At 35.6% G+C, this 13,045-nt stretch overlaps 1 protein-coding gene across 1 annotated transcript in view; it reads right to left on the reverse strand.

The window, feature by feature from the left end:
* exoc3 (exocyst complex component 3) overlaps positions 1-12,701 on the reverse strand; it is a 23,851-nt gene extending 11,150 nt beyond the window's left edge. The window contains exons 1-7 of the mRNA XM_056481741.1: positions 12,573-12,701; positions 10,227-10,403; positions 9,687-9,906; positions 6,714-7,395; positions 2,712-2,829; positions 1,143-1,268; positions 965-1,065 (exon numbers count right to left, since the gene is read on the reverse strand). Coding sequence (XP_056337716.1) covers positions 965-1,065; positions 1,143-1,268; positions 2,712-2,829; positions 6,714-7,395; positions 9,687-9,906; positions 10,227-10,370 — 1,391 coding nt within the window. The 5' untranslated portion in view covers positions 10,371-10,403; positions 12,573-12,701. The remainder of the gene's footprint in view (positions 1-964; positions 1,066-1,142; positions 1,269-2,711; positions 2,830-6,713; positions 7,396-9,686; positions 9,907-10,226; positions 10,404-12,572) is intronic.
* Between the last annotated feature and the right edge of the window lie 344 nt (positions 12,702-13,045).

Below are 13,045 nucleotides of genomic sequence, written 5' to 3' on the forward strand. Positions count from 1 at the left end.
TAAAGGCCTCATCCGATTGATAAACAACCTATGCATGCAGCACACAAATGATTGGCACATAAAATTAATTTATTTTATTGCACTTCTCTGCAAAATGAATATTGCATATACTAGTTCGATGTACTGTGCAGCCCTAAGTAACATTGTTAATCTAGCTTCCAAAGAATGAACTGAATAAAATGAATTCCTCACAGAATTAAAGTCGACACAATCTAATAAAAAATGCTTAATAGCTAAAGCGCATTTGCAAAGCGAACATGTGGGAGGATCTTCTCCAAAGTATTAAAAACTTGTGTCTAAGCTTGGGACGATAACAGGTTTCAAAGTTTTAAAACCGCTAAAATCTTCTGTTATACCATTGCTACGACATTTGTAAGATTTGTTTTTTTTTTACACATTTGCTCTGACTGTTAATTTGGCATTATTAGGCAACAATATCTCCAGCAGAAAAAGACCCTCCACATTAAAAGCTACTGTTCAGCACACGATTCAGGAAACAAATCACTTTTGCACCAACATCCAAGCATGCTCTAGACCTGAACAATATAGTCGCTTACTATAGCCTTTTCAAGATGTAAAGAAGTCAGGGTTTTTGAAATGAATAAAGACAGCAGATGTCAGCTTTCTTTAAGCCTAAAATGTTTACTGTTCCAAAATACTTTAAATGTTTCTTAAAATAAAAAAAGTTGTTGTTTATTACAAAGACATTTAAAAAGGACATATTTTAGAGCAGTAATCACAATACCATGGTATTTTTATACAAGGTCAGAATCCAGGAGTGGCCGACTCAACAGTGGGTAAAAACAATCTTAGTCCCATTAGTTGGAAAATAACTAAAGGTTTCTTTTACCAACATTGGAGCTAATTTTATGAAGTTTGCTTTTTGTATGTGGACGCAATTTCCTTTTCAGGCTCATTACTGTGGGGAAAAACAAAACAAATGGCCAGGATGAGATCACAGTACCTTTTTAGGAATAAATTCATCTGCCTCAGACAGACGGTCAGCACCTCCTCTCTGAAGATCTCATTAATCTGAGCAGCGACCTGAAGATTCTGCTCAAACATCTGAAGAGGAGGATCTCATGTTGAACTCATATAAGTAGGAGGATTAAAGCATGAAGTCAGTCAGTAAGTTGTTGTACCTGAAAGACAATAGCTGGTAATGTGGTCTGGTAGTAGCCATCCTGATCGCCCTCAGGCTCAGTCTCTTTCTGCCAGTCTTTCTTATCTGTTTCCAGAGCTTTACGCAGCCAGCCTGTGATGTTTGACTGAAGACAAATGGAGAACAAAGACTAGCTAAACTGACAATGAACATTTCAAGAGTTCACACTTAGCTGATGATTGATTATAAAGCTTGTTTGGCATGCTGTCCTGGATGAGAGCCCTGAGCTCATAAGATCCTCGAGCCCTGGGCTCCCTCCCGTCTGCAAGGCGAGAGGGGAGTTTGATCTGGAGAACTCCCCTGCTGTAGTAGCTAATGAACAGATAGTGATTGCTCTTAAGAGATAACTACTTACTAGGAGCATGTCTATGGTGCCGATTTGCAGTAGTCAATTAACTTAAGTTGCATTTTTTTGGACGGTGGGAGGAAACCGGGGAACCCGGGGGTAACCCTCGTGAGCACGGGGAGAACGTGTAAACTCCACACAGAAACGTTGGCTGGCTTGGTAAGGACTAGAACCAGTGACGTTCTTGCTGTGAGGCAACAGTGCTAACCACTGGGCCACCGTGCCACCCATCTAGGAAAGGAGGAGGAGTAGGGGTGGAAGGGGGGATTCTTCAAAACGAAGATGGCTGTTATATGGAACTTAAGGTATTTATAGTGGCTTACGAATCGTCTGATTGGTGAATCAGAAATTGAATAATGCGAGGTCGGCTGCAAGCAATCATAAGCCCGTTATCCTCTCGAAATTAGTTTATAAATAAACTTCACTTAAATTAAAGGGATTTCACCCAAAAATGAACATTTACAAACATTGAAGTGTCTTCAAATGCTTTATGAGTTTCATTATTCAGTGCAAAAAAGAAGACAGCTGAAATCTAGTCACCATTGACTTCCATAGTATTTTTTTCCTAATATGGAAATCAATGGTTACAGGTTTCTAACTCTCATTAAATATCTTCCTTTGTGTTCAACAGAAGAAAGAAGTAAGAAAAAACAATTAGTGAGTAAATAATGAAAGAATGATCATTTTTAGGTGAACTAACCCTTTAAATTTACAAATCTCTGGTGTATCCAGAATGCGTCTGTGAAGATTCGACTAAAATGCCATATAGACCATTTATTAAACCATTCAAAGCAAGCAAAGACACTGTTTTGTGTGTGTTTATTTAAATGCAAATGAGCTGCTGCTAACCACCCCCTTTTTTTACAAGGGCAGGGCCTTTAGAGCCTAAAGTACCGCAGCAACAACAAACAGAACTCCTGCACTTTTTTCTTTATTCTTGTTTATTCTTTAAACTCCTGATATACTTGATTTTATGAGCTCACAGACAACAAAAAAGCATGAGCACAGAAAGTCAGCTGTTAATTTTTTTTTTTAAATGATCACAAAAAATAAATACAGTGTATATTTTGTAAAGTTGTAGATGTTTTTCTTGCCCAGAAAGCAACGTTAGTCACTAAAGGAAGCTGAAAGAGCAAAAGCATAATAGGAGTCTTTTGAAGACTGTGAAAAAGAAGGACTTTAACTTTGATTTGAAAGACTCACGTTAAAGGTCTTGAGGTATTTGCCAAGCAAATCGTTGACCACCTTTTCGGGTAATAGAGGCTCCAGCTGCTTGACCTCACATTCAGGCTGTAGATCGGGATGACCCATCATATCCACACTGCCAGAGACACAACCAGACACAGATTTATATCTGTTTCAGATCCACACTGATGTCAGTGAAATGCCTCTACTCAGAGTTAGAGTTCTGATGATAGATTGATTACAGCATGACAGAATCGCTGCTATTTTCATTTACAATGGCTAATGCTAATATCAGGAGAATTTCTAATATATAACGCTGTTGTTGATATACAGTACCTTACAAAAGTCTTGTTGCCTATCCAAGTTTTAGGAACAACAAATAGTAGCTTGACTTCTAGTTGATCATTTGGTATTAAAAGTGGCTAATATGAAAGGCAAAGGCCTCTAGATTACGCTTATTTTAGCTAAAAATTTGATCAAGTCTTGATTTTTAATGATTTAATTAAGACAGTAAGGTCTGACTTTGCTTAGACAAAAGTCTTGTCACTTAACAGAAATAATGTGCAGTATAGAATATAAAGTCATGGTGCAGTGGAAACAGAATGAATATTGTGTATGACTCCCATGAGCTTGGAGGACTGCATCTATACTGCAATACTCAAATAACTTTAATAAAGTCATCTGGAATGGCAAAGAAAGCGTTCTTGCAGGACTCACAGAGTTCATCAAGATTCTTTGGATTCATCTTCAGTGCCTCCTACATTTTACTCTAGACATGCTCAATAATGTTCATGTCTGGTGACTATGCTGGCCAGTCTTGGAGCACCTTGACCTTCTTTGATTTCAGGTACTTTGACGTGGAGGCTGAAGTATGAGAAGGAGCGCTATCCTGCTGAAGAATTTGCCCTCTCCTGTGGTTTGTAATGTAATGGGCAACACAAATGTCTTGATACCTCAGGCTGTTGATGTTGCCATCCACTCTGCAGATCTCTCCCACGCCCCCATACTGAATGTAACCCCAAACCATGATTTTTCCTTCACCAAACAGATCAACAGATGATCCATCTGAAAAATCTATCCTCTGCCACATTTCCAAATGATCAACTAGAAGTCTTACAACTGGGATCCTTTTGTCAGGTAGTTTACATGTGGATATTGGAACTGGCACACAACTGTCATGAAAGTAAGATATGCAAAAAATAATAAGCTTTATTTGAATTCACCTTTAGGCATGAAATATGACCAGAAAATAATGCTATACATTTTAGATGAAAAATTAAACAAAATCTGAGTATTATTATTATTCTTAATATTATTAACTAAAATATAAAATTTAAAATGAAGTAGTGAAATCACTACACGTTAGGAATATACAAAAATATAAATAAAATAAAAAAATTAAAATAGTAAAAGAAAAAAAGTAATAAAAATAGCAAATGGACAATTACTATACATGAAAACAAAATAAAAACATTCAAGAAAAACTAATTACATTCAATTATTTATATATTTTAAATAAATACTGCAATAGTACATACATTTAAATAAACAAATAATGACTAAATCACTGTTAGGCACAAACAAGTTGTGAACGTGTAATTGTCTTATCAAATTATTGTAACTAATTGAATAAATAAAAGCTCCAACACAGTAAAAATGCAATTCATATTAGTTCACAGGGCATCAGTACTACTAGTAGTTCATGTAAAACAGCACTGAAGGCAGAAGTGTAGATCTGCAGGCTGCTCTCGCCTCTCTGTTTAGATCTACTACAAGTGCATTAATGTTCCAGGCTCAATCCTGTGAGTGCAGGCGATCTGATGCTCTGTTTTGAGTCCATCAGTCAGATTAAACACACAGAGCTTGTGCTGCTGTTTTACATGCTTTGCTAATTGCTCACTGCTGCACTTTGACCAACTGATCTGCCACTGAAGAATGCAGAGCTGACCAACAGTACTTCCACCTGGCTTTTTACAAGAGAAATGACTGCTTGTAGGTTTATTAGTCACAAAAACAGCTGGAAGTTATAGTTATAAACACTTTTCACTTGCAAATTATGGTATATTATGCAATTCATTTACTTTTTTATAGTATTACCAATAATAATGGTACTATTAATCTTATTATATAATGAAATCAGTGGCAATCATTCAGTTAATTCCATTTCAAGTGCTTGTGTAATGCTATGGCTATTTATTCTGTTTACTTTGACACACTCTACATTGTAAAAGATGCTATAGAAATTAAGATGAATTGAATGGACTATATGTACTGGAACTTTTAATTTTGAATAAGCTCACCCGGGCACTTCCAGTAGACTGTCATGCCATTATAAAATCGGCGCATTTACAATCTGGATCGTTTAAAATGAATGATTTTCACTGCCTGAAGGAGACACAATGTAAAGTGGGTTTCAAACCAGCCAAAAAGCACTGCGTTAAATTCCATCGTTCCATTGTTGATTTGCTCTTCAGTGTTTGGACTCTCAGTAGTGAATATTAAACCAAACTGAACTGAGCTAAACTGAACTGAACTTAAACACAGAAAACTGAACTGACACTGTTTCAATTTACTATGATCTTCTATGTGAAGCTGCTTTGACACAATCTACATTGTAAAAGCGCAATAGAAATAAAGGTGAATTGAATTGTTCCGCACTGTGTCTTTAAAATATGAACATTTATTTTACCACAGTATTTTCAATGGAGTTACAGCACTCAGCTCCTGCATTTAAAAAGCATTTCATCTCAATTTACGCTTGAGCAATTAAACAAATGGTTACATTGTAAAAACAAATATATTTTTCACACAATTCCTTCATGCTGTCCCAACACAAATCGATAAGTTAACTTAACAAATTTAAGTAAATTGAACATAAAGCAATTAAGTTGGCACAAAAAAAACTCAAGAATTGTGTTGATTAAAAATTCCAGAACTATGGCTGGATCCATCTGCTCTTGCAGCTCTATCTTGGAGGCTCTATCGACTGGACATTATTAGTTTGGAACGTACTGTACCACAGCCAAAATAAATAGTATCAGAAAGAAAACTGTAAAATTTTGGTTAAATTTGAGACTGTATTGAATAGTTTTCAAACCTGATTTTGTACCTGTTATTGCAGTATTAAGGTTATTGCACACTGAATTCAAATTTTCATCCGTTAATAATAATAATAATAATAATACCTTTTATTTATAGGTGCCTTTCAAAGCACTCAAGGACACCTTACAATATGTCATAGGCACATCAAAATTACAAGGCAGAAGAATAATAACCATAACATTAAACCAAAAAATCATATATATATATATATATATATATATATATATATATATATATATATATATATATATATATATATATATATATATATATATATATATATATATATATATATATATACATATATATATATATATATATATACACATATATATATATACATATATATATATATATATATATATATATATACATACATACATATACATACATACATACATACATACATACATACATACATGCAGCTGCCAAGAAAAGGTCTACGAGGATTACATTAACGTTACTAGCCATTTTGCGAGCTCGTGCAGCCTGTGCCTGACTTGAGTAGTTTTTGGAGTTAGGCGGAGAAGGCAGCATGTTGCCTGTCACGTCATTTGGGATGCCTATTTTAGATATTAGTCTGAATCGTTTGGTTTGTAATGCGTACCGAACCGAAAGTCTCATACCGAACGGTTCAATACGAATACGCGTATCGTTACACCCTTAATATATATATATATATATATATATATATATATATATATATATATATATGCAAAATCTATGTGCAAAATCTATGTACACCATCAATAAACAACGCATTTGCCTTATTCAAATAATCTTGTAATTATGATATTCTTTAGAGATATTGCCTGTTTTTATTCCTTTTTCTGTCATTTCTTTCTCATTTGCTGATGTTAATATATTACACAGACTGAACAGATTAAATAAACAGATTGAATTGAACTCATATCTTACCTTTTATAGGTGTTGAGGACCCACGTGAGCATAGAGACGATCTCATTGGCCTCCAGCTCCTCTGCTGCAAGCTCTTGCACTCGAGCCGACACTGCTTTATGATAGAGGGTGAAGAACACCTGGAAAGTGTTGTAGTGTGGAGGAAAACACTGCACCATCAGGTTCTTCACCACGGTCAGGTCGTCCAGAACGTACTTCCTCATGATCTCCAGCAGCCTCACCAGCCACATTTTATCCGACTCGCGGGTTTCTGACTGAGTGCTCTCGATGCGGGCGCTCACTGTGCCTTCCAGGACTTCATTCATGCGGTTCTTCCAGCACTTGGGCCTGCCGGGCGGGATGAAGCCAGTCTGCTTTTTACGGTCCAGCATTCTGCGGTCGATCTTCTCCTCACGCTCGATGATTCTGACCACAGACACCAGCATGGTGGGGTCACGGCGGACGGTGACCATGGCGCGCTGGAGAACCATCCAGAGCTGTTTGGAGAGCTCCTCAGACAGACCTTGAACTTGGCCGAAGTAGCCACGGATGAGGTTCATGTCGTGAACATTCTTGCTGTCCATACGGTACTGCTCATACATGAGGTCATCCCGAGAGCACTCCAGGTCCATCAGCTTGCGGTGCGCTTGAAGCAGCTCGCCCTGCTCGATCAGGTCATGGGTCTCTCGGACAATCTCAGGGACTGCAAAATGTCGGTGCAGTGTCAATAAGTGTACATAAATGATTTTTAAAAGCATTAAAGGAGACCTATTATGCAAAATCACTTTTTATAAGGGGTTTAAACAGTTGTGTGGTAAAAGTCTGTTAATACAATCAGCTTCTTATGGTTTTATTGACATTCTTCGTTTTATACGTGTCATTAGAGGGGAAAAGCCCAGCCCATTAGTGACAATCTCGTCTTGTTTTTGAATCTGCCACTATGCTGACACATGGGCATTTGTAGCTCCGCCCTCTTTTGAAAACAGCACAATATCATTTGAATTTAAAGCGACAGTCACCAAAATGGCATAATCAGGATCGAAGCCTAAAAGGGACATATACCTACATACCCACATACATAACTAATATATTTATATATAAAAACAACTCATAAAAATGTATTATACCAATAAAAAAAATTTTTAAAATCACTTCAATATTTAAAAAGCTTCCTTAAAAAAACATACACTAACAATATATGTACACTAACAATATCCGTAAACTAAAAAATACACACAACAAATTACTAGCCAAATGAACACACTGAAAGCAAAATCAATGAACTAGTCAACTTACCAATCAACCAATCTACTAAATAACCAACTACCTTGCTTACCGACAACTAACTACCAAATAAAAAAAACTCATTACCCAAACAGCCAACATATATATCCAGCTAACAAACAAAAATTCTAACCAATTATCAACCCAAGCAAATATCTAACTATCTATCCAAGTAATCAGCCATCCAAGCAACTACCTAACAACTAACAACCACCGTAACCTGTTCACCTAGCTGGCTTGCTAGTTGACCATTTTTAATTAAGAAAATAAATATGTTGAATGCTAAATAAATTCCATGCTTTCTTGAACAGCATATTTAAGGACTTTTTAAAGAACCATCAATTTTTTTTTAAATCAAGCACCTTTGTGATTCATACCCCAGCATATGTAGCGCTATGAAAGTCCTTACTGTAGTTAACGTTTCACTTACACTTAATATCCAACTTAAAATCATTATTTAAAAATGTTTAAAGAACTTTAATCAAATTTGTTAAACTCAATATTGGTGATAGTCAAATGCAGTTCCTGAAATATTGATCAAATGTGCATTATTTGCCAGTGTTATTGTGCAAGATTTAAATGTAAGATTTTTTTTATTAAGAATTACTAAATTTTTCATTCTGTTTTTGACAATTGAGCACAATTGTTGAAATATAGCCATAAACAAATCTAATTTAACATTTAATTCAAGCACCTTTCAAGTGCTGGACCTGTGCTTGCTTTAAAGAACTTTCCAGATCTTGAATCCATATGTCTGAAATTCAAATGCTTTTAAGTAGAGGTGTGAACCTACACTGGTCTCACGGTTTGGCTCAGTTATGATTATCATGCCATCGATTCGGTTCACTACGGTATCTCGGTGCATCACATTGCATTGACGATGCTTTCCATACACAATTGGATATTTTAGTTAGCAACACAATAATTCTTGTATTAAATTTTATCATTTTTAAATACATTTGTGTTTATATATTATTTCTAATTCAGTTTTGGCCTTTAATACAAGCAGTCAGATATATGTACTAAACTCTGAAAACTGAACTACAGTTTCAATTCACTATAATCTTCTATGTGAAGCTGCTTTGACACAATCTACACTGTAAAAGCGCTATACAAATAAAGATGAATTGAACTGAATACTGTACCTTTAATTTGACCTGCTTAAAGAAAACACTCTTTTTGAATCCATCAAACAAAACTAAAGTACATGCACAGAACTAAATGAGCATTGATAGTAAACTCAACTGAAAAAGCTGCTATTGGCTCTAAGGGTCAGCGCGGCTCTGGTGCTTTTCAGCAAACAATGACATGGACACTGATATTAATTGTCCGCGGCGATCAGCTGATGCATTATAGAGAAAACCCGCTCTGCAGACACGCTCTTGTCTGGATCCACGAGTAACGTTATTACTGTAAGAGTCGAGAAAGGAGATAAAACGTTACCTCACGATCACGCCAACAGGTCAAAGGGGCCACAGAGAGAGTGTATATGAGATAAATGACGTCAGTACGTAATAACCGGTTATGATTATTACTAAACCGATACCAAATTGTTTGCGTCTGCATCATAGTGCATCAAAAAAACTATTAATTTTAACACCCTTACTTAAGTACTTTCAAGAAGTGTGGGAACCCTCTGAAATGAACACAAAAGCTGATCCTATTTCTACAGAAGGATCTCTGCAAACTGACGGAGAGCTTCAGCCTCACCTGAAAAAATGTTCTTGAGGTTCTCGACAGCTGACGCCAGCTGACTGTGCTGAACCACAGCGTCCTTCACGTCCTTCAGGTTCTCGATGGTGTTAATGCTCTGCCTCCAGTCCTTACTGACGTCTGCCAGAGAGTTCTGGATGTCCTTCACATCACACAGAGCATTGTGGAGCTGCGTGAGGCCTGTTCGTACCCCGTCCAACTGAGACTGAATAGCAGCCTGGACAGAGATCGAGACAATGCTTTGACTGACTCTGAAAGAGTTAAATCATCATGTGCAATTCAACAGAAAGAGTATCACCTTTAATATAACTCCCAGGTTATAAAACATCACTTGTGAGGTATTTTGAAACTTCACATACATACTCTAGAGACATTAGAGACTTATTTTACATCTGATAAAACGGGGCATAATAGGTCCCGTTAACAAAAACAAAAAGTTGTGAATTTTAAGCAACAATTCAGGGAACAAAAGTCAGATTTGTGAAAGACTGAGCTAAAATTCTGTTGGATTTGCTAGTAAACATATAATAGCATCACCTTTAATCTAGCTTCCACAGATGCTTTCTTGCGTGCTTCTCTCCGTCTGTACTGCTCCACTTTATCCAGCTGGTCTGAGCGCTGGAGCATCCCAGCAACCCTCTGCACCGCCGTGGCCACAGCCTCTCTGTTCGTCTCCTCCATAGTAAACACTCCCAGATGGCAGGGATGAAGGTACTGAAATAACAACAACAACAAGGACTAAACGTGCTGAAAATAAACCAATATAGAATATATAATGAACCAATAGTGCTGAATGATAGTGCCAAATTACTCAAATTATACAAATTATAGTCTAATCCTATGTGTTACATGTATTGAAAATGACTGAAATAGCAGTAAACAGTAACAAACACAGAAATAAAGGTAATAGAATTACCCTGAAACTGCAAAGCTTAAATGCATTGCTAACACTTTACAATAAGGTTCCATTAGTTTATACTAGTTAATGTATTTGCTAACATGAACACACAATGAACAACACGCAGTATTTATTCAACTTTGTTAATGTTAGCTACTGGAAATAAAGTCGTTTGTTGTTAGTTCTTATTAACTCAGAGTGCTATAACTAATGTTAACAAACATAACTTGAAATTTTAATATAACATTAGTAAATGTGGAACTATGATTGATATAGGCTGTACTAAGCTTTGGACAAAAGCATTTGCTAAATGACTACATGTAAAAGTACTAGTACTGTTCATTCTTAGTTCATGTTATATATAGTGTACATTAGCTAACAAACTAAACTTGGGAACAAAAGTCAGAATTGTGAAAGACTGAGAAAACATTCTGTTGGATTTACTAGTAAACATATAATTGTACAGTGTACAATTATACAACATATAACTTGTAAAGTGTGATCAATGAAATACAATGTTGTTGCAATTGTCATTTTAATCATTTGACTCGGTCTTTTTTCTTCCATAATTAAATTTAGTTACTTCCTTTTTTTAAAACTTTTTTGTTGTTGTTGAACGGTTTAGTAATTTAGTTTTTTCGTAATTTAGGTTTTTATTAAATCTTTAATGACAATAAACAAACAAACAAACAAATCCAAACATTGCATTAATGCCGCACAATATATCATTTTAGCATTGATATTGCAATGTGATAATTTGCAATAGTTACTTCGCAGGGTATGCAATGTTGAGTTTGTATTATAATTTATCGTTTGCATGTGTTTTAGATTGTGATTTAGTAATTGTATAATGATTTTAAAAGCATTCAGGTATAAGAAATTGTACCATTTGTGACCTTAACTACGATTCAGTTACTTTACTTGCATACTGTTAGACACAGAAAACACTTTATTTTAATTCGATCTTTTTCTTGACTGTATTTACAGATTGTTATGCATGAAAATACATAAAAATACCGAAACGCAGTGGAAAAGCACAGACCAAAACAGAGAAGTTTTGGTCAAAAAACAGAAAAGTCTCCCTATTGAAGTCTATAATAAGGAAAGACTTAACTTTAGAACAACCGAGGGAAACCAAATGTTAAAAAGGCTGTTCATAAAATAAAATAAAATAAAATAAAAAGTTAGTGTTAAACACAAGTGAAATTTGATAGAAATTTGATTTTCCTCTCTTGTTGTTAAGGTGCATCAAGCCACGTTACGCTTTTCCTTTTCGACTTCAATAGGGAGAAACGCTTAACGTGATGTTTTTCACTTTATCTGTGGAATTGGGACTCATTTTTTTTTACAGTAGCTGGGGTTAATTACAAGTACAATTTGACAGAAATTTGGGTTTCTCTGGTTTATGTTTAGGTACATTAAGCCTCGTTAAGCGTTTTAGAATGTCCCTGCCAATCAGTAAACAGGTTTGGACCCAGGATTTTATCTTTTATTTCGTTGTCTGTCCAACTACCTAGTATAAACAGTCTAGGACATGGTGAAATATGCAAATCTAAAGCACAACATTGTTCACAGTGCTAATGTTGTTTTGAAGTTATATTTACATGCGTAAATATATTCAGAGTAGAGTGGTAAAGAATATAGGGAGCATGTCGAATGTGCAAAAATAAAACCAACTTCAATCCTGTATTCACATAGGAACCTGTGCATTTGTGTCTGTATTTGTGTTTGTTTGCAGCTGGTTAAACATGCAGAACCCAACTAACACAAACAGTCAGTTATCCTAGACCCAGGCAAAATAGAAATGGTTTAAGAAAAAGCTCAAATAAAGCTGCTATTCGTTTTATTTGCAGATATAATTGCTTATTTTGTGCTGAAGGCCCATAGTGACAACCGCTAACGTTGCCTTGCTAAACATTAGCATTCATAGCACTGCGTTTAACATAATTAACGTTAAATATTTGAGGTCATAAAAAAGTACTCACCCGGACGAGATGTTCGTTCTTCGAGCAGTGTGTTGTTATAAGCTGTTCATTAATGTTTTGTTTTCATGTATGTTTATTTTGTACTTTTACTGTCATAACAGCGGCGTCTTCCTGGTGTAGCCCTCCACTAACCAGATGACAGCAGCACAATGCGCATGCGCCATCGACCGCGCGCACATTTTACGCAGACTCACAGATTACTGGTCATCGAGGTCATCGAAATGAATAATAATAATAATAATAATAATAATAATAATAATAATAAATACAAAATTGCAGTGTTGATCAGCTTAACGGGTAATTAAAGATAAAAAGCAACATTCTTAAGAGTAGATGACGCAGAATCACTGTTTAAAAATGCGTGAACATTATGATCTCAATTATGAATACCTGACAGGCAAATAAAAAGTACTTAAAAAAATGACAAACCTGATTCTTTATACATTCATTCACACGTCAAGCAACTAAATAAT

The sequence above is a fragment of the Danio aesculapii genome, chromosome 2 (assembly GCF_903798145.1).
Source record: "Danio aesculapii chromosome 2, fDanAes4.1, whole genome shotgun sequence".
Taxonomy (NCBI): Eukaryota; Metazoa; Chordata; class Actinopteri; order Cypriniformes; family Danionidae; genus Danio; species Danio aesculapii.